Here is a 23,458-nt window from a genome sequence, read left to right on the forward strand (position 1 = left end):
ATAATACCTGCCACACAGTGTTGCTGTGACGACTGATGAAACAAATCATGTGACACACTTAACAGAGTTTGACATTTACTAAGGGAACAACAAATGCCAGTATTAGCCAGTGGTAATTTTACACTTTCCACGTGGAGAAAATCAACAACCAAAAAGGTTGTGAAATTATCCATCTGAAGGTGGTCTAAATTCTATTCTCTAGTGCAAATTGAAAACTATTTTAAATGAAGAGCAGGATGAAGACGAAGTTGCTAGCAGGGCTCCCCCCCCCCCCATTTGATTTTGAACTCAGTAATCTCATTTAAAAGTCTCTAACCTGGATGCTGGATATCAACTGGCATTGTGGATACTTCACAGCAATATAGATGTTTTAGGATGTCAAGAGAGATTTGAAAAATTTTCAGATGAGGATAAGACCTGAGAGATTGAATGACCCATATGAGGCCTCACCACTGCAGGCAGAGTTGGAATTAAAAATCCAAATCTTGAGATTCAAAAACTAGCCCTTTCATTTCCATCATCACAGCTTCCAGCAATAGAGTCCGGAGAAAATATTTAGTGCACAGATTTTAAAATTTATCTAATGAACACAAGCCCTTTCAAAAAAAAAAGTTAAAATGAGGAATAAAGAACCAAAGTAGGCGTTTAAAAAATTACTGGACTTTTATAAATGCACTGAAACAATTCCTTCAGAAAAAAAATAGAACGATGATTTAAAATTTTAAACATTTATGCTCTTAGCTTGTTTTCTGACTACTTTCATTCAGAGGAATAGTTTTTTTCTTCTCACATTCCTGAAAGTGAATTACCACTTTTTTTTAATAATATAAGTTTATTTTTACATCATTTTGTACATTTTTTTTTCATCTCAGTTGTAATCCCCATGTGTTTCTCATAACCAAGTCACCCATGTGCCATCACCAAAGTCCAGTGCATTGCCCTCCCCCCACCGTTTTTGATCCCATTCCCCACTCCACCCCCATAAAATGTCTCTGGTATATGGCTGTTCATTATTTGAATTACCACCTTTTGGTTTTATTTTGAAGACTTGTAAATTTTTCCTCTTGAAATCAATTAACATAATGCTTTGTTTAAAACTATAGCTCCTAAAGAGATTCTATGCTAAAGAATTTTTACTCTAGGAATCAATAGGAATATTGAAAAGATGGTTATATGCCTCTTTATAATCAATCTGGGTTATGGAAATGGAGTTTCAAAAATCTAAACATCACACCTGGTTCAATTATGGCATCATGTTTGAGTGTGATATACCAAACCACATTAACCAGGTTTCCTGCTTAGACAGAAGGAAAGTCAGATCCAGACAGGCCAACCTCAAAGAGTCCAGAGATATTCTAAAACTGACTAATTTAGTTCTCCATATAATTTTTCCTAGTCTATGGAAGAGAAGATATGGGGGGCAGGGAGGGAAAGTCTTCAGAAAAAAAAATAAAATAACACACTTCCTGATGGGGAAAATGAATGTAATTTTTTGTACTGAAAAAAGTATGTTAGGTAGATAATATTAAAGAAAAAAAAACAACAATTTAACTGAACAGGATGATGTTGCTAAAGAGGTTTTATTACCTCAAAGACATTGTATCCATAGCAACTGAGACATTTCTATCTTAGTCTTTCCATTCATAATGATAGATATAATCAACCAATGAGTTTGCTATTTACTGATATCATTAGATCACAGTTAATAAATCACCATTTCACAGCGACATTTTAACAAGCTGTACTGTTGCTCTTATTTTGTAACAGTACATAGAAAACAAAAAAGAAGAAGAAAATGTAACCAGACACAGGAAAAATCCTGCTCACAACAGAGAATCCCAACAGCACATCCAAGGAGTGAGGGAATTACTTTCTGAAGTTGGCCCCAGATTGGCTGACCACCAAGTTAGAGGAGTAGGTTCTAGAACTTCTGCCAAGATATAGGTCACTTGGTCATCCATCCATGCAGACACTGTTGGCTTGAAAAGGAATCTAGACCCAGAAAGGCCAACCTCAGAGTCTAGAGATATTCTAAAACATAATATCCAAACAATGCCAAGTGTGTGCCTTATGCACACTTTCATTTGTGTATTATCCCTTTGCAAAGTGATAAAAATAAAATTGATCTGTACCCTGAAAATTTACTAGTTCTAATTGTTTAATGGATTCTTTTATTGTCTTCAATTACCATGTTATGTGCAAACAGAGATAGTTCTACTTCTTCCTTTCCAATCTGATTGCCATTTATTTATTTATCTAGTCTAATATTTTTTGGCTAGAAATGCTTTACAAATCGAAAGGAAGTAGCGACAATGGACATTCTGGTCTTGCTCCTGACTGCAGGATAAAGTATTCATTTTTTTATCATAAATTATAACTGAGAAGTTTTCATAGATTTGCTTTTCCAGGTTGAAGAAATCTCCTTCTATTACTCTTTTGTTGAATGTTTTTGTCATGAAGTAGGTGTAAGATCTTGTCAGATGCCTTTTCTGCATCAACTGAAATAACTACAAAATTTTAAAAAATCTATAAATATCATTTATTACATTAATTTTCAGATGTCAAACAATCTTGTGTTACTGGGATAATGCTTACTTGGCCACAGTAATACTGGCCTTGTGAAATAAACTAGTTTCTCTCTGTTCTTTAACTTGCTTAATCTCTACTTAGCTGCAAGTTTGAACATTCTTTCTTCCGCAAGTTCAAATTTACTGTTTAACACCTGTAGAGAGTTTTTAAATTTTAATTGTTGAACTTCTTGGGGTAAGAATACTGACCAACAGTATGCTTAGCATGCATCAGTAGTAAGCACAAGGTACAGTTACAATTCCATGTTGAAGGCTTGGGAGAAAAGGGCTCTCATTTATTCATTTTGTACTTGCCCAGATCTAGCTTCATTTGGGAGCAGAATGAGAACTGCTGAAGCCCAATACCTCCTAGAAAGGAGCTCTCCAACTGAGAACTGGTGGGAGAGGCTTTAATTTTTTTTAAATAATAACTTTTATTAGTTTCCCTGTGAAGTTGGCAAAACTACTCACACTATAACACTGGCCATCCAACAACCCTTCATTTTAATGTGTCTATTCATTGCTAACTTACACCAGAATGGTTACAAAGTATATATTTTACACTCATTAATGCCAAACAGACTTATAGCAGCTAGTGACATGATATGAGAACCCAAATAGAGACAAGATGCTTATGCAGAAGCCATGCTTTGCTCTGGCAAGATCACAGGAACTAAGAGAAAGTAGCTCATAGAAAGTGTCTGTCAATGATAAGATGGCACTATGCAGACACACAAATGATTAACCATATAAATCCCAACCTGTTGTACAGGCTTTGAAGAAGCTAGAAGCCATTTAGTCTTTTAAACTTTCAGATACAGTCTAGAAAACAGGATCTTAGTTCAAGCTCAGCTTCATTTCTGGGCTGTACAAAATAAGAGATGTCAGTGATATAAAACAGGGAACAGGTGATTAAGTCTCATCTGAGTTTTAAAAACTAAATGCTTGGAAAAGCTTCTGTCATTTCCAATAATCACTTTTACATCTACCTTGATGAAAATGAGGTACCACTAAACCTAAAAATGATTCTGAGCCCTGGAAGTATTGCACATTGTCTGAAGTCTTCAGGGAGGAGCAGAGAGAAGCACCTGCTGTTACATTATGAATATTAAGAACAGAGTCCTTCTGTTACAGTTTTGTCTTTGACGCTAACACCTCACACTCAACTACCAATGAACTTGAAATAGAAAAGCCTGTTCTTTAAAGAAGTTTCAGGAAGAGATATATGGCTTACATGCTCTAATACATAATATTTGATGTTTGACTCCACCTAGGGTTTCTTTTTCACCCCTTGACTGTAAAAGATCATTTCCACAATGCTTTCATAGCTCCTAAGCAGAAAATATGGTAACAGCAGGAGGCTGACACTTAGTTCTTTAGGTTGGAACTGAGATTCTCACCCTGGTGCCTGTGGTGACTGAAGACGCACTCTGTCCAGAGAATAACTCCCCCTACTTGCATCTGTGTGTCCAGAGCCAGTATGAAATAGTATTTATTTAGTGAGTGTCATTTTAAAAATCACCTTTTGCATCCTTTCTTAGCATTTATAAACACCTTATTAGTTTTCTTTGCCCATGCAATCAAAGGATAATGTAAGCAAATGCATGTATATACCCACTATGTACCAGAATCTGTTCTAATGGCTTCATGTATATTAATGCATTAATCATCACAAAAATCTAATGAGGCATGTCAGGTATAAAAAGGTTAGGGCTCTTTCCCAAGTTGGCACAGTTGACAAATGGCAGAGCTGAAGTTAGAAGGCCTGGCAGTCACTATAAGGTTCTAACTCCATATGAAAACTCACTATTGCTTCTTGGAACAGCAGAATGAAAAAGTAGCAGAAGAGTGGCCCAAACATAGTTAGAAGAGCTTTAGTGCCCCCTCCCTCTCTGTTTATTGGTTCATACTTAGGTGAAGACCTATATTTTCACACACATACAAATGTGTCAGAAATGTGTTACTACAACAGGTGGAGAAGTCACAGTAGTCAAAGAACCATTAGAAAAGACTTGTATGGGCATCCTAGCATTGCAATATGGGCATAAGGTTGAGATAGCTGGATCAATAAATAAAACCAGATACTCAGATATGATTTCCAAGGAACCAATAAATTTGGAGCGATTCAAATATTTCCATTCAAAAACAGCATTAGATCATCCACTAGTATGACCCAAGGTCATTTTCTGTATTAAAAAAAAATTGTAACTTCACTCCAACACAAATATTACCCTTCCCTTCAAAGTCACTAATTTCCAGTTATGATAAAACAGTCAAATCCCAAAGCTACCTGTGTTAGAGCCAATACCTGATCACAGAGATTAACTGTTTGTGCAAAGAACTATCTGTCTAGAATTAGTGCTTCTTAATATGAAAAAAGGTCACTTAACTAGACATTTGGAGTACAGACCTGGCAGCTATGTCTATCCTGGAATCATCACTCATACAATTTAATTAACATGTTCTTTGAAGGACACAGATTATATCTTATACAACTGCATATATCTCTTGGATTCTGATACATAATACATAATAAAGAAACATTTATTAACTTGATTTGAGCATAAATCACTATAAAATGTTCAAGAAGTGCATCATATGTAATTGGTTATATATAAAGTTCTCTTAGTTACATGATTTGGGGACATTACTTCTCTCTGCACCCATGCTTTTCTACCGGGAAAACAGAGTTAAATTAGAGGAACTTTGGGGTTCCTTCTAATACCAAAGTCTAAATAAAGACAAGACGTCTATGTCCCATTAAGGAGGAGAATGAATGTTGGGGCCAGTTCTTGATAGTTTTAGAGACTGAATTCGATGTGATCTCTCTTTGAAGTGGAATATGGGAGTTAGTGGTAGCTGACTTATAAACAATGAGTTTAAATCCACCCCCATTATAAGCCACAAGTTTGTCAATGCAGCAATTTCCATAAATATGGGAAGAGTGGAAAACTCTCAGACGTGAACTTCAAAACTGCATATGCTTCTTGAACCTCTGATTAAAAGGGAGGTAAAGCATTGTGTCTTCCAGTAGAGGGAGCTAGATTTTAAGAGTTAAAAAGACCACAATTTATTTCAAAGCAATGTTTGTCTCATCTAGAAGGGAAACACACTTTGATAATGAATCTTTATTTCTGAGTCTTACATAATAGCATAAAAACTGTATAATATAAAGAGCAACATTAAATATTCAAAGATGAATTTTTTTCCTCATAAATATTTTTGTCCTCTTTAAAAATCATCAATTTCATCAGAAGTGAAATTGAAATTGTACTTTTTTTTTTTTTTTACAATTTTTACATTCTCTAAGCTCAAGTTCAAAGCTTATAGATTTACAAAGGTGTCACTACAGCTTGGTAATGTCATTGTTGTTACTGTTTATAGGTAAAGAGAAAAGTCTTAGTTTTTCTTGAAATATAACTGACATCTAACATACATAGCCTCAGGTATACAACAGAATGTCTTATCATCTGTATATGATTATCACAATAAACTTATGTAACACCCTGCATGACATAGTTACAATGTTTTTCTTGTGATAAGAACTTTCAAGATTTACTTTCTTAGCAGTTTAAATAAACAATGTAGTACTGGTTAACTACATTTATCAAGCTCTACATTACATTAAATCTAAGCACTACATTACCAAGCTCCACATACATACTGGAGGATGTGATCTCTTTCTTCCCTTCCTTTTTTTTTTTTTTTAAAGATTTATTTGTACATACAGAACTGGGGTACAGGCCAGAGGCTCAGGGGCTGTGAGAAGCTTCACCAGAGACAGAGTGGGGAGCAGAACAGCAGATCGATTAAGTACACTGCTGAGGGGAGCAGCGGGTGGGCCAGGAAAGGTCTGCCACGCCATGTGGTCACCTCCGGGGCAGGCGGGATTCGAACTCCTGCGGAAGTGGCTTTAGCTTCTCAGTGTAGTGCTTTAACCCGCTGCACCACCAGGGAGCGCCTCTTCCCTTCCTTTAACCTAGGGTTCAAGAAGCATATGTAGAATAGGAGTTCACACTCTTTCTACACATATGGAAATTGCTAATTGACCAACTTGTGGCTTGTCGAGGGGAAAAAGTTTTATCTGTTTTGTAACTGGAAACTTGTATCTTTAGACCACTTCACTCATTTATGGCAACCACCAAAGGTTCAACAAATAAATGACATCTTATAATGTTTTTCGATTTTCATCTCCACCAGCAATGCATATGATAACCTATGCTCCATATTCCCAACATTTGTTATCTATTATCTTTTTTTTTATAATAGCCATTCTAACAGATATGAGATGATATCTCCTTGTGATTTTGATAGGCAAATCCTTGATGATTATTAATTGAGTATATTCTCATGTAACTGTTGATCATTTGTGTGTCTGTCTTGGAAACATCTATTCAGTTCCTCTGCCTCCTTTTAAATTCAATATATATTTTTAATTACCTTTTTATTTATATGTATTTTACATCAGGTGGAGTCCCCACAGAATTTCCATCACCAATTGACCCATGAACCACTGCTAGCCCCTAGTGCTCTTTCCATCCTCATTTTAATCCTTCTCCCTCCCCTTCCCTGAAGAATGTCTGATTTATAGTTGTATTTGGTTCTCCTATAATCCTCCTATAAATGAAACCATCCAATATTTTTTTTCTTCCGTCCAACTTATTTCACTGAACATAATCCCTTCTAGCTCCAACCATGTTGCCAGAAATGGCATTAGTTTATCGTTTTTTGATTGCTGAGTAGTATTCCATTGTGTGTATGTATATGTACTACATCTTAACCCAGTCATCTTTTGGAGGCATCTGGGTTGTTTCTAGGTCTTACCTATTATAAATAGTGCTTCAATAAACATAGGGTGAAGATATCTTTTTGAATTAATGTTTTTGTGTCCTTTGGGTAGATACCTAGGAGTGGAATTCCTGGGTCATACAGTAATTCCATTTTTTAGTAGTCTAAGGAATCTCTGCATAGATCTCCACAGTGGTTGGACTAGTTCGCATCCCCACCAGCAGTGTAGGAAGAGTTCTTTTTTCACCATCCTTGCCAATATTTGTTGTTGCCCCCTTTTTTTTTTTTAAGATGTGCCATTCTCACTGGTATAAGGTGGTACCTCATTGTGGTTTGAATTTAATTAAATATTTGTTTTTCTAGTTTCTTTTTACTATTGAGTCATAAGAACACAAATTAAAACACACATACACCCCTAAAATTTGCTTACATGAAATTTTAAAAGAATATCTCTGAGATGGGGTGCTTCTCCTGAGGTTGGTGGTTTGCTGTGGGGACAGAGAAAGGAGAGGAGAGGGGAATTGTGGTCAGGGTAATTACCACTGCATTCAAAATAGACTGGGGGTTTAAGTATGGTACATGGATCAGGTACAGAGGATTTTTCCAGTGAAACTTTTCAGTGATGTAGTAGTATAGAAAGGTGTGCACAATTATGGGGACTCTTAGTTAGCTGCAGAGTATCAGGCTGCCTGCAGCATAGGTGGCAGAGTCACTGCCCTCCTGTTACCTTACAGATCTGCGACATACAATGCAGTACACAATGCAGTGAATTGATTTTGAGGTGATTCTATTAAATAAGTAAGAAACTGAAGGACAGTCACTGGCTGATTCAATCATTTGTGGAGTACAAAAAATCAATGAAAACAAATGGGAAAAGTACAGGAAATAATTCTTTGATGCTGAAAATTATACGTGTTACCAGAGTGAATGGGGGTGAGAGAGAAGGGTAGGGGAATTAAAAGAATAAGACATTGGTCGCAGAAATTTGGTGCACATATAGAGCTGTGAAGTTGTACTCCCAATATTACACAACTATGCAAATGATTGACAAATGAGTAAAATTTGAAGAAAAATAAAACAGTTTTCCTTAGGAGAAAGTCACTATCTGGTGATCACACTTAGCAAACTGGGAATTATGCTAATTTCCTCAAAGTTGAAGTATTTACATAAGTTGTTTGGGATCCTACTGCAGGGGGGATTTTTCTACATTCATTTATATATTTATTTATTTATTCACAGATACTTTGTTTATACTTTGGGTTGTAAATCAAGAGTTTTGTATTGTTACTTACTTAGGCTGTATTCCAGCTCTAACCATTTGAAACTATTTCAGTTGATTCATGTGTCACTTCAATATATTTGCATTACTCTGTTTGTGAGTGTGTGTTTGTGTTTGTGTGTTTAACAGCTTAGCAATAGCTTACTGACTAGATCTATGGATAGCCCAGATTCAACTTGTATATTCTGATGCAACTTAGCATCAATCATTTCTACAAGAAATCCTAATGTCACAAACAGTTCTAGGTCAAACACCACTTCAAACTGAATGTACTCTTTCTACTATTTGGTTCCAAAAGTTTGGAAATCTTTGAAATTTTCATAGCTGATATTTTTCATGAATAATCAGCTCTTCTACCTCTCTGTAACAGCAATTGAAAGGTGAGATAAACTGCATATCATCTACTCAGTAAAAAGTTCCCTTATTCCAAGATTTCAGTTAAAGCAGCCCATTTTCAGAGAAATCCAAGATTCTTTAGAAAGCCATCTGTTTGGCAATCTCTTGAGATAATTATCTTTGCTTGATTTCTTCAAAGTGAGAGGCATTACTTTTGCCTCCAAATTCACTTCATCTGCTTTATATTATCATATTTCAACTACACATTTCTGTGAATTTTTTCACTAACAGCCACTGTTTTGCAGTTACTCAATAAAATCAGCAATGCCAATGTTTTTTTTTATTTTCCTACTTTATTAAATAATTTTTTGTATACTCCACTGCACTTTACATTACTTATGAGAAGGAGGTATATTGAAAAGAAATGTCCTTTGTGATTCCCAGTATCATTATATTAATCTGATTTGACTAAAAAAGTGCTCCAGATCCCTACATTTGCTTGAACTTTAGAAATATTTGTTTAATATAATTTTTAAGTTATTATATAGGCTATGGATTTTTAAAAAGTAATTATTAATGACTTCTGTTGACAAGTCTTGGATCTCATAAATGTTCAATCAACTCATTAATTGCAATTATTTTATCAACAACTTTATTGATATATAACTTGAATTCAATATACTTGGAGTTTGTACATTTTTAATAAAATGTAAATTAAATTTGTCAAAAGTTACATTAAAAAACACTCTTTTATTCCATTCTTTCTATTGTTCAATAACAAATTGAATATCTCTCCTCCCAAACATGACCAAATTTACTTCATGCTATCTCTTACAATTTGTTGTCCTATATGGTTACTCTACCCATTTGTGCAGCCTTTAATTAGGCTTAATTATATGCAATTTCTTCTGAGAGTTCCTAAAGTTAGGCTAAGAACATATAGAATCTTGCAGTTTCATAAATGAACACTTGTTAGGCTCTCATGTAAATAACACATTGAGGGCTAAGGTAAAATGATTCTTGTTAAGTCCTGGTGGTCTAATATAGAATAAAGTAATTATAAATTACAAATACTGAATTTTGACCATCATAAAATGATAGTTGAAACCAAGGTCACTAACGGTATGCAATGAAACTCTTTAAAAAATACAACATAAGTAGTTTTGAATTGTCAAAACTTAGTAAAAGTAAAAGTTAGTCATTATCCTTTGTTTAGAAAGATAAGGAAGTGTAGAAGTTTGCATTCCAGTTGCTATAACTTTTAAAGTAAATCTGTGCATTAATTTACCATCATGAAGTTGGATTTCTATCTCTAAATCTGTTTACTAAAAGATGTACGCGCTGGTTCTCCCCCCCCCCCCCCCATAGTAATAGAACTGGGATAAAAAGAAAATCTACTGGGATAAAGACTAAATTTACCTATGCATGTGATACTTTCTAGACACTCAATAAATGTTTTGTCATCCACCTTTATTTAGAAATTGCTTTAGTAGGGGTTTTCCTTTTAGTCTCAAGATACATTAAAGTATCTACAAGAAAGATTATGTAGTGAAATAAGCTTAGGAAATCCTGCATTAAGTAAAGCTTACTGTCTTCTGTTCCACAGAATTCCTCAGGATCTTCAGTGTTTAAAAGAACATTGTAATGTGAAGCAATAGTGATCTGGCAGATACAATTACCAATGTATTTTGTCACAAACACTTTATACAAGGGACACCTACTAACACTCCAGACCAAATTTTGGGAATGCTAGGCTAAAGTAAAGCGCACGGGAGAAAGGAATTCTAATATGACTCATGGAAGGATAGTGATATATTATAGTTAAAAACAATAGGAAGCAAGACAAATTTACAATGAAAGATTACATCAACTTTGAGCATAATGAGGTTCCTTTCCTGTCTGGATTATGTGAGTGGTATATGTGTAAGACTCATGCTCAGGAAAGAGGACAGGCCAAGGATTATATATTATTATTGACTGTCTAGAAAATTATCACACAGTCTCAGCATCACATTATAATTAATTCTGCTATCATTTTACTAATATTAAAGATACCAAGCTTGCAAGAGATTTTCTTTTCAAAGAAATCAAAGGCCATTGCAGACTTCTCTACATAACAAAAAGAAGAAAATTTTCTTCTTAGTAACTGATGAATGAAAATATACTTTGATAATTTCTCTGAGGGTGAAGACTTGCTTCTAGTTTCTCAAATTAATAGTAGTAAGTAGAACTTCCCCACATGAGAAAAGGAAAAGTGTGTGAGCTTTCTCCTCTAATAAAGAGAAGCTATAAGTATCAGAATGTCAAAGTTTAGATGAATAGAAAGATGAATGTTTGAGAGCAGAAGGAGGAAGAAATGTGAGAGAGAGACATTTAATGGAGTGTTTACAATAGTCTCTGCTGTGTGATATACCTAATCTTCATGCTCTAGAACTGAAGTTCTAAAAAAAAAAAAAAAAAGGGAAAGAAAAAAACAATATATTCATTTTTCCTTTTTTTTTTTTTTTAATTTTACAGAATACATGACAGGTTCTTCTTTCATGAAAAAATGGAGCAGCCAACATCCATGTGACTCTTTAGTTTACTTTGTTGGCTATCAGCCCAAATTTTCCTGCTTTGTCTCAGGTATTCTCCCAGAGAAACCTAACCTCTTTCTCAGCTCAGGAGAAGATTCTGTTTTGTGTAAGATAATCATGGTATTCTCCTTTCCAGGATTGTTTCAAGAATGTGCAGGTGACCTGATTCTGGCCACTGAGATTACATGGAGAAGGCTTCCTTTCACAAAAGTTTTCTGAGCTCCTGAGAAATGTGCCCCAAAAGTGCCTTTCCCTCTGGATATTTTCATGTCTCGATGTGAGGCCTAGAGAGCAATACCTACCATGTAGCCAATCTGAAGAGGAAAGAGGCAAAAGAACCACAGAACACAGACATAAAGACTGGGGACATCATAAATATGCTTACCGCTTAAACCAGTTTAAGATTTTTGCTTCTTGCAGGAAAAAGTACATAAATTAATGTACACCCATAATAGCATAATTCTAATTAGATGACATTCTGAAAGCTTTGTTAGGGAAGAGAAAGCAATGCAGTTAGACCCACCCTTAACAAAATATTTTGTGATCTGCAGGCATTTTGCAGGGTGATTTTGTGACTACCATCCCCATCTTTCTTTGCCCTCCTACTCCAGCATTCAGGGAGACCCAAAGTATTTACCTTTCGTAGATAAAAAGAAACTTGGGAAAGGAAAGCTTCTTGGAATTCAAGAACAGTGAGAACTTCCTAACAGGAGTTATGACCTGTCAATGGACAAAGCCTGCCTGTATCAACCAGCCAAAAAGGTACAAAGTGGGGAAATACTCTTACCTTACTCTAATTTCCTGAATTATCTTCTCCCATTGACTAAACCAAAGGAGGACAGAGTGGAGTTGTGAGATAAAATATATGGCACCCAGTAAAATGTGCATTTCAAACAAATCTAAGTATTCATAATATATATGGAATGAAGCTTACTTACACTAAAAATTATTTAAATTTTCTAAATTAGCAGCTCTAAAACAATTTTTAGAAAAAACATCATTTTGAATAATATATATCACAGCTTGACAACATAGATAGATATAAATATGTAAATAAACACACACACCCTTCTGCCCCCAACTGGCAAACTCATCATTATTATGGGGCCACTGTTACCCAAAGTTTGAGTTTCATATAAAATATAAATACTTCCTATTTTTATTCAATTAAAAGTAGAATTTAAATTAGTTTACTTTTTTAATTTGCCACACAATCATAAGCTTAACTATGCTAGATAAATGAATTTTCTAGTAAGAATAAAATACACAGTTCATAAAATAAAATTCCATCAAGTACCACCTAAAATTGTACAGCATACCTTCAGTTGTACACGTGCTAAACTTTGGGAAATTCTGGAAGTCTATGAAAAGAAGGGTATACTCATTAATATAGAATATAAGATTTTGTTTTCACAACCCCAGCAAAAAAATGGACAGAAGAGTTAAAAAGACACTTCTCCGGGCCCTCCCTGGTGGCACAGCGGGTTAAAGCACAGCACAAAGAAGCTTAGACTACTTCCGCAAGAGTTTGATTCCCACCTGCACCGGAGGTGATCCACATGGCGAGGCAGACCTCTCCTGACCCACCTGCTGCTCCCCTCAGCAGTGTACTTTGTCGATCTGCCTGTTCTGTACCCCGCTCTGAGTCTGGTGAATCCTCTCACCCTCTGTATCTCTGGCCTGTACCCCAGTTCTGTATGAATAAATAAATAAATCTTAAAAAAATAAAAAGACACTTCTCCATAGAGGAAATGCAGACAGCCAACAAACATATGAAAAAATGTTCAACATCACTGTAACAAGGGAGACGCAAATTAAAACCACAATGAGGGACCACCTCACACCAGTGAGAACGGCACATTTTAAAACAACTAGAACAACAAATGTGGTGAGGATATGGAGAAAAAGCAACTCTCCTCCACTGCTGATAGGAATGCAAACTAGTACAACCATTATGAAAAACTGTTTGGAGGTTTCTCAACTGCTAAAAATGGAGCTTCCATATGACCCAGCAATCCCACTCCTAGGTATCTACCCAAAAAACACAAAAGCATTGATTCAAAAGGACACCTGTACCCCCATGTTTATTGCAGCTTTATTTACAATAGGGAAGACATGGAATCAACCCAAATGCCCAAACGTAGGTGACTGGATTAAAAAGATGTGGTACATATACACAATGGAATATTGTTCGGCAATCAAAAAATATTCAATTCATGCTTTTTGCAGCAACATGGATGGAGTTGGAAGGGATTATGCTTAGTGAAATAAGCCAGAAAGAAAAGAAAAATACCAGATGGTTTTACTCATAGCAGGAGTGTAAGGGGTCAGGGGGATGGAAAAAACAATTGTAATAAAGAAAAGATGAAAAACAATAAACTACTATATAGCAGAGACATTTTATGGGTGGAGTGGGGAATGGGATCAAAAATGGGGTGGGAAAGGTGCACAGAACTATGGTGATGACACAGGTGAATTGGTAGTGGGAAGTCCACGGGTATTACAACCCAGATGGAAAAAGGCACAAAACTAAGAATAATGTAACAATAAATTTTAAAAAATAATAAAAAATGAAAGAAGTGTTCAATTGCAAAATAAATCATAAATTTTTCAGTTAAAAAAAAAAGAAATAATATTCAGCAATCAAAAAAGATAAACTCAAGCCAACAGCAACATGGATAGAGCTTGAAGGGATGATACTTAGTGAAGTAAGTCAGAAGGAAAAAGAAAAATATGGGATGGTTTCGCTTATAAGAGGAATGTAGGGGAACCAAATAAGAGAACAGGAAAAAAATAATTATAATGAACAAAATTAACACACAACTTTAAATCAGACACTCACTGGGAACAGGGAAGAAGATGGATCAAAATAGGGGAGGGCTGGTGCACAGGTGAACTGGTGGTGGTAATTCTATGGGGACTACAGCTGAGAGGAAAAAGCAAACATTGTACAAAAATTAACAATGACATAAAACATATATAAATAATTTTTTTAAATTTTGTTTTTATAGTAGTATTTCCATTCCAAAGTAGTATTTCCATACTGCAGTTATTAAGACAAACATTGTCAATTGTTACATCCATTATTCCTTCATTAGAGTATCTGACTCCTTTAATTATTTTAAAAAGGGGACAATGGGACCACCAGTTAATGGGTAGAGTTTTTGTTTTTCATATGAATTAGCATAAATCCCACTCTCATCATGCCAAGTGTTGATACCAAATCTTTTGGAACCATTTAGATCTGTGAACTGAGAACAGCATTTTCTGTGGACTATTGAATAATCATCTTGACAAGGATAATCCTATGGAGGGAAAAAAAAAAGAAATAATATTGAATGACTGAAATATGTAAAGAAGAGTGATTCCCAAAAGGTAATCTTCAATGTGTTAATCTTATGATAAAGGATAATTTTAAAAAAACTGGCCAATTTAATCTCTCAAATTATAGATGCCTCAATAAAAAAAATTGACCTATATTTTTAGTTGCTTCTTACTCTAAAAGAAAAATCTAGTTGTTTTACTTATAAATCTAAGATGCTATAATACATGTGAAAATTTTCTAAACTGTAAATGTGCAGTTTAAAGAACAATTTATTTTTTATGATTATCTACACATAAGATCAAAACAATGACAATGACAATTTAACCACCATTCAATACCTTTTTAAATTAATGCTAGTTACAATTATTCCAAAGACTAATAGTTTCAGTTATATCTTTCACACATGCTACCAAGTCATACTTCCCAATATGTTTGCCAAACTCTAAGATTCACTCCTACCAGAAATTTGCCTCAACATAACCTAAATAATGTCTAAGGTATTTATCATTAGCACTGATAAAAGCTTCTATTGGAATAAAACAAGATACCATCATTGACCATTTTCCAGGGAAAATAAATTCTTTTCAGATTATACCAAAGTTAATGACAAATATGGAACACAAAAACCTTGAACTGATTATGTAATTCCTGCTTGAAATTGGTACTATTTTAAAGTACTTGTACAATAGTGAAGTTAAATCACCAAAACTATTAAACAATGAAAGAATTCCAATAGCTCTAACCTTAGATTGGCTTTACTGAAAAATTTAGTTGTAACAATCATTCTAATGTCTATGTATTTACTGTGTGCCTATTATAAGTTGGGCAAGGCAGTTGATTATTTATGTCTTTTTATCCATAATATCTCTGAAGTAGGAACTATTGCTTCCACTTTGCATATAAGAAAAGGTGGTTTGCTTTAGATCTCAGAAGGAGAGTTTTTAAAAATACCAACATCAATGAGAGAATTATTTATAATGCCAATATTAAGGAATTCAGCCAGAGTCAAGCTAACTAACCATAAGACCCACTATCGCTCAAGGACCCTGATGACATTTTTATACTTGATCTTAGCCAAAAGGCCAAGAAGCAATCATGAAAGTTTTAATAATTAAGTGATGAAAAGTAAACTAAAGAAATCTAAACAATAAAACTATATGTATCACTTTCTAAAAAGGCTTTTGCTTTTTGCCACTGGGATCTACTGGGAATGGAGGGTAACTTGTACTGATAGAAGCTCTTTAAATGATATTTGAGCATTACTTGCCCCAATTGCCCTCTCAGAGGAAGGCAGGAACTAGTCTTCCATTAGTATATCCTGTCCAGACAGAAAGGCTTATTTCAAGGAGGTGACTGACAAGATAAAACATGATGTCTGAGGAAAGGTATCCTGGTATCAGAAAGTACTACAAACTGAAGTCAGAAAGTACTACATTACAAAACTGGATTTCAATAACTCACATGTCATCATTTCATGGATGAATAAGCAAATGTGTTATATACACACAAGAATCAGTTGGCAATAAAAGGAATATAATATAGATAGCTGCTGTAGCCTAGATGAATCTTGAAAACAACATTTATGCTAAGGGAAGGGAGTTAAACCAAAAATCACATATTGTATGATTTCTTGTATAAACTGTCCAAAATAATCAAGTCCACGGAGACAAAAAATAGCTTTTCCAGGGGAAGGGAGAGGAGGAAAAATAAAAATGACTATTAATAGGTGTGATAATAATTTTCTAACAGATTTATTATTGCATACAGAACTGGGGTACTGGCCAGAGGTGCAGGGACACTCTGTCACCAGAGACCGAGTGGGGAACAGAACAGACAGACTAACAAAGTACACTGCTGAGGGGCGCAGTAGGCAAGACAGGAGAAGTCTGCCAGACCATGTGGGTCACCTCCCTGGCCAGGATCAAATTCGTGCTGAAGCAGCTGTAGCTAGCTTCATAGTACAGCACTTTAACCTGCTGTGCCATGAGGGAGGGCCAGTGTGAGATAACTAATTTTATGTTAAACTTGACTGGATCATGGGGTACCCAAATGTTTGGATAAATATTATTTCTGACTTGGTCTGTGAAGGTGTTTCCAGATGAAATTAGCATTTAAGTTGGTGGACTCAATTAAGCAGTTTGCACTCCCCAGGTTTGGATGGGTAGCAGCCAATCTATTGAGGGCTTGAATAGAAGAAAAAGGCAGAGGAATTTGGCCCTTTGCTGCCTGATTGCTTGAGATGAAAAATTAATTTTATCTTGTTCTTGGTAGTTCTGGTTCTCAGGCCTTCAGATGAACTGAATTAATTACTCCACTCACTTTCCTGATCACCAACTTGCAGCAAGCAGATCATGAGACTTCTCAACCTCCATAATTACATAAGCCCTAACAAATTGATGTGGGGGGGGGAGGGAGGGAGAGAGGAGAGAAAGGAGGAAGGGAGGGAAAGAGGGAGGAAGGGAGAAAGGGAAGGAGGGAAGGGGAGATAGGAGAGGGAGAGAGAGAGAGTAGATAGATAGATATCTCTCAGTTTTTGTATAAAGCATGACTAATACAATGACCACAGCCTTTCTTTTGGGTTGATGAAAATGTTTTGAGATTGATTATGATGATGGTTATATCACCTGTGGATACATTTAAAAATCACATCACTGTTGGCTCTCCCTGGTGGCACTGTGGGGTAAAGCACAGCACTAAGAAACTAAAGCCACTTCAACATGAGTTTGATCCCTGTCCCAGGGGTGACCTACATGGCACGCCAGACCTCTCGTGACACGCTGTGACCCTCAGCAGTGTACTTTGTCAGTAGGCCTGCTCCCCACTCTGTCTCTGGTGAAGCCTCTCACCGCCCCTGCAACTCTTGCCTGTACCCCAGTTCTGTATGCATAAATAAATAAATATTTTAAAAAATCACAGCACTGTAACTTTTAAAAGGCAAATTTTATTAAATATTAATTGTAATTATTAAATTATATCATTAAATTATAATCAGTAAAACTGTAATTTTTTAAAAAGTGAATCAAAACCACAATGAGATACTACCTCACACCAGTGAGAATGACACAAATTAAAAAAAAAATAGCAACAACAAATGTTGGTGAGGATGTGGAGAAAAAGGAACTCTTCTACACTGCAGGTGGGAATGCAAACCGATACAACCACTATGGAAAGCTGTTTGGAGGTTTCTCAACTGCTAAAAATGGAGTTTCCATATGATCCAGCAATTCTACTCCTAGATATCTATCCAAAGGAGACAAAAACATTAATTCAAAAGGATACCTACACTCCTATGTTTATTGCTGCTCTATTTATAATAGGGAAGATGTGGAATCAACCCAAATGCACAAAAACAGATGACTAGAACAAGAAGATGTGGTACATATATACAATGGAATATTATTCAACAATCAAAAAAGATAAACTCATGCCATTTGCAGCAACATGGATGGAGATGAAGTGATCATGCTTAGTGAAGTAAGCCAGCTAGAAAAAGAAAAATACAAAATGGTTTCATTCATAGCAGGCATGTAAGGGATCAGGAAAAAAAAGAAGCAAGTATAATAAAGAAAAAATGAAAATCAACAAACAACTAAAAACCAGAGATGTTCTACAGGGATAGAGAGGGGAATAGGATCAAAACTAGGGCAGGAAGAGCACATAGGACTATGGTGGTGGTGAAAAGCGCACAGGACTATGGTAAATTGGTGGTGGAACATCCATGGGAATTACAATCAAGATGAAAAAAAAATGTACAAAATGAAGACACACACACACACAAATAAAATTTAAAAAGAGAAAAACTAGTTCAGAGACCACTGCTATTACACAGATGAAATTTGGAGTGCCTCTCATTATCAGAGGTTTATTATAAGTCAGCTCTCAAAAAAATAAATAAATAACTCACAAAACTGACTTGTAATATCTTTCATTTTCTGTGGTATAAATATATATGGTCCTTGTAGTTGACCTCAAGCTACCAAAACAAGGTCAGTTAAGGAAGACACACGCATATCAGCATGCACAACTTACGCAGCAGCTCCAGCTCATTCTGAATGTACTTCTCTAATTTTCCACTATGTAAGGCAGTTTGGGTAGAATGCCTATACTCCCAGCTCTAGGAGTAGAATCTAATTGGTTTAAGGATAATCCTACTCTACTCTCAAAGACAATGTTTTCCAAAGATAGTAAAGCCCCATCATTTTCCCAAAATGAGAGCAAAATTTGTTTCTGAAAAAAATGGCAATCAAAGAGCAAAATAATATCAGCTTCTATTATGCAACATGGGGTTTTCAACAAGACAATAACCATGAAATCCAACTCCTGATGTCTTGAGGATTTTATTGGCCAAACACAAAAGACTCAAATCATAAAGTTCTTCAAACATATAGAAAAGAAAATGCTTTGCCATTAAGATTTTAAACAAAAGTTGAAAAGATGAGGATAAGGAAGAGTCTGGCTGCGAAACTGAAGGAAGGAAAATAAAAGGGAAAGGAAAAGAGGATAGTCAAAATAATTAATGTACTTTCCCATTCCTACACTTGAATAAGGCAGAATTCCTTTGGCCTAGACAGAGAGAAGTGCATTAGATAAATGAAAATAATGGCAGAAAGGTACAGTGGGATCTCCTGGCCCCCATCCTTCATGAGAACTCTTGAAGCTGCCCTTTTATTTTCCTGGGACACAGCCCTACCCAAATTGGTCAGGTAGCATGGTCAGGCCAGGAAGAGGGAGACTCAGAGATATCAATACAGAGTCACTTTTAGTATCCGGTGGCAAAAACAAGATCCCAAGTGAACTGGAAGTCTGCAGAGGTGTTTCAACTCTCAGCTGCAGACCTAAACATTACAGGCAGACTGAATGGGAGTCACGGAAGTCCTCTGTGGTGTCAATAGTATCTACAGAAATGGAAATGAAAATAAGTTTTCTGAAATATGTCATCTGGTTCCACCCAACCACAGGAAGAATGAGAAATAGAAATATTTACAATGGACATAGACTTCAGCTACTAATGCTATTAAAAAAAAAATACACAATGAACCATTCAAGGGACCCAGACTCTTTGAGTCAAGAATTGAAAGCATACAGCAAAGAAAGCATCTCTCTATTATACAATATCAGAGGCTTCAGAAAGTAAGACTTGAAATCTGGGCTGACTTGAAGGCTGGGGCTAAAAACACCTCATTCCAATTAGTAGTTGATGCCATTAATATCTGTCTGCTAGGACCTCAGTTGGCACTTTTCATTGGACAATGAAACAGGTGTTCTCCATATGTCTGCTTGGATTTCCTCACAGCATGTATGAGAACAGCACAAAGAAAGCCAAGAAGTTGTTTTGCTTGCTATCTCTAGCCTCAGGAAGCACATATCATCACTTCGCATAGTGATAGTTCACCCAGATTCTAAGGGAGATAACGTGGACTCTGCCTTTCAATGGTAAGCATATCAAAATTACACTGTGGAATGACAAGATATGGTACAGCTATTTTGAGAAAATAACAACTTACCACAGGAGGAAAGGAAGGTATGTTGGGCCTTCAAGGACCACTGAGAACAATGATTTGCTTACAGGAATCCCACATAGTTGCATTCATAGCTATGTTATATTATAGCGAATAGATACAAAGTAAATCAGCAAAAGTGAAAAGGCACATGAGTTGAAGTCTAGAGAAAACCAGCCACAGACTTCCTAAAGTCCTCTCCCAGTCAAATGAAATGCATATAATCCCCTCTGTGGAGCTCTGAAATGTCTTCTGGAGAAACTCACTAGAGATTACAAAATTCCAGAATCCCATAAAGAAACATGTATGTAACATAAACCGCATTCTGTTTGTACAGTTTAACTACAACAAATCATTCTTAATAGGAAATACTTATCCGCAAAACCAAGTTTCTATATACCTGCCAAAATCTTCTGGATTCTTTATATGGTTCTCCTTCGGGGTATCAGTTTCCCCATATGACCCTATGACAATCTCAGTAACTTGGGAGTAGCTGAGACAAGAAAAGTATTTTCAATGCACAGGACACAATTTGTCTTCCTTAAAAAGTTTATCCATTCCCTGCAAACTAGTACAACCACTATGAAAAACTGTTTGGAGGTTCCTCAAACTGCTAAACATGGAGCTTCCTTACGACCCAGCAATCCCACTCCTAGGTATCTACCCAAAAGACACAAAAATACTGATTGAAAAAGATACCTGTACCCCCATGTTTATTGCTGCTTTATTTACAATTGGAAAAACATGGAAGCAGCCCAAATGCCCAAAAGTAGATGACTGGATAAAAAAGATGTGGTACATATATACAATGGAATATTACTCAGCAACCAAAAAAGAGAAACACATGTCTTTTGCAGCAACTTGGATGGAGCTGGAAAAGATCATGCTTAGTGAGATAAGCCAGAAAGAGAAAGGAAAAATACTGGATGGTTTCACTCATAGCAGGAGTATAATGGACCAGGTAGAAAATAACAAAAATAATGAACAACCATGTACCAGAGACATTTTGTGGGGGTGGAGTGGGGAATGGGATCAAAAACGGGGTGGGGGGAAGGAAATGCATGGGATTATGGTGATGGCACATGGGTGACTTGGTAATGGGAAACCCACAGGGATTACAATTGAGATGGAAAAAAAATGTACAAAATGATGTAAAAATAAACTTTTGTAATTAAAAACAAAAGTTTATCCATTCCCAAGATAGCAATAATGTCCCTGAGGGATCTGTAGTCCACCCTCCCTCCCTGGGAAACACTATAATACTCATTGCCAACAATGTTGGGATCCATAATTTAAGAAGTGGAGTCTAGAAGATCCACAGCTGGATAGATGCCAAACTTACCAATAGCATGGGATAGCACAGTGGTAGCATCCCAAGGGGCAAAAGTAGTGGCTGGGGCAGGGCCAATTAAATCATCAGCAGAGCTACAGATAACCTATGCAAAGGAGAGAGATTCTGTTTTGGTAGTGGTGAATTTTTCCTCATAGTTACCCATATAAGTGGCCAGGGTAATTTGATGTGCCAACAGCAGAAGGAATTCTGACCAATAAAGTAAACACTTCTTAGCCAGCCTGGTTGTAGCAGAAAATGTTATCAATAAACATCAGTACATCTTAAACTTCTTGGTGTCTGAAGTATTTAGCCACAGTCAGTTGAGTCAGGGCTACTGGGACATGAGCACCAGGTAGTTCATAAAGTGGTTCTGCCTTGGAGGTAGTACTCTTTAAGTTGATAGTACCACACTCAATTGTTTCATGGTATGAATCTTTGGGTCCTCACAGGGTATACCAGCAAACACAAAGTAACCACCATTGGCTTTGGCAGGGTTGTTGATTAATGCTTTTATCAGTACTGTCTTGACAACTCTAGTTCCATGAAAAAGCTCAATTTTGCCCCCCTGGCATAGGTAGCCAGCAGATCCACAACCTTGATGCCAGTACCTAAAATTTTCTGTTCAACACTTATCTCTGAGCTCAGGGGCGAAGCATGAAGAAGAGCAAGCTGTTGGGTTTTGATTGGGCTGCTCTTATCAATGGGTTCTCCAAGGGCATTCATGATTCTGAACAAGGTCTCAGGCAAGTAGGAATTTTTTTAAATTTTATATAGTATTTTTTACATCATTCTCCATTTTCATACATTATATGCTTCATCCACTCATGTTTGGTTCCCAAGGACAAGTAGGAATTTTCACCGGTGCAGCAGAATCTAGGACTTTCTGCTCTAATAAAGCCTGTGGAACTATCCATGCAACAGTCCTTAAAGTCCTCTTACTCAAACACTTGACCACCTCCAAAGCCAGCTTGGTCCTCAAAAACAACCCATTTAGAATGGGTGAAAATCTCTTGTCAAACTGGGCATCCACCACTGCACCACTGACTGCCATGATGAAGCTGTAGCAGTGCTGTCTTTGGCAAATTGTTTGGGTGGTATAGTTTCTAGTAGGTTGGTATACTGCTGGAGCTGCCCACAGTAGAGCTGAGCTTGGGTCAGAGGTACCAAAGGACTAAGTCCCACAGGCCCCGAAGCCAAGGCAGTAGCTATATGATCCACAAGACCCAGTATTAAAGAGTTCAGGTGGAGATTCGAAAATGTTTTTAAGGGAGATTGCTTTCTATAGCAATTATTTAAATTATGAAATCAGATTAAGCTTGAAATGCATTGAAGAATTAGTGCCTTCCCATTGGTGCTGGTCTTGGGAAGCAGGCATATTCGCTCTACATATGTAAGGTACAGGTATCTGTTATTATTTTCAGTATTTTACAGAATATTTAAATGTTAATTTACCATCTTTGGGGAGGAAGAAACTGTATATAGAAACATTATGAATTATCATATATTGTTGTTCACTGGTTCAGTATTCTGGTGCTATACAAGTACTGACATACTTCAAGATAGGACAAGAACTTCTAGTTATTTCTGAGCCCTTCAAGCAGAAGAGGTTAATTAGAAGAACTAGTCTGAGTGTGGAATAAGTGGACATCAACACACAATGGTTTGTACAGTGCCAGACTGGAAGAGATGCTTCACAGGAAGCACTTCATGGACCTTCTGGCTAACAGAATAAAGAATCAAAGATACTCCATAGTTG

General features: G+C 36.2%; 1 protein-coding gene and 1 pseudogene across 1 annotated transcript in view; both read right to left on the reverse strand.

Moving 5' to 3' along the window:
• Positions 1 to 14,569: 14,569 nt before the first annotated feature.
• The window catches only part of LOC101632022 (chromosome unknown open reading frame, human C9orf135), a 60,902-nt gene continuing 52,013 nt past the window's right edge, over positions 14,570 to 23,458 (reverse strand). Inside the window, exon 6 of the mRNA XM_004677994.2 lies at positions 14,570 to 14,851. Coding sequence (XP_004678051.1) covers positions 14,663 to 14,851 — 189 coding nt within the window. The 3' untranslated portion in view covers positions 14,570 to 14,662. The remainder of the gene's footprint in view (positions 14,852 to 23,458) is intronic.
• LOC105853259 lies at positions 20,742 to 22,753 on the reverse strand (annotated as a pseudogene).

The sequence above is a fragment of the Condylura cristata genome, unplaced genomic scaffold (genome assembly GCF_000260355.1).
Source record: "Condylura cristata isolate star-nosed mole 26May11 unplaced genomic scaffold, ConCri1.0 scaffold00006, whole genome shotgun sequence".
Lineage (NCBI taxonomy): Eukaryota > Metazoa > Chordata > Mammalia > Eulipotyphla > Talpidae > Condylura > Condylura cristata.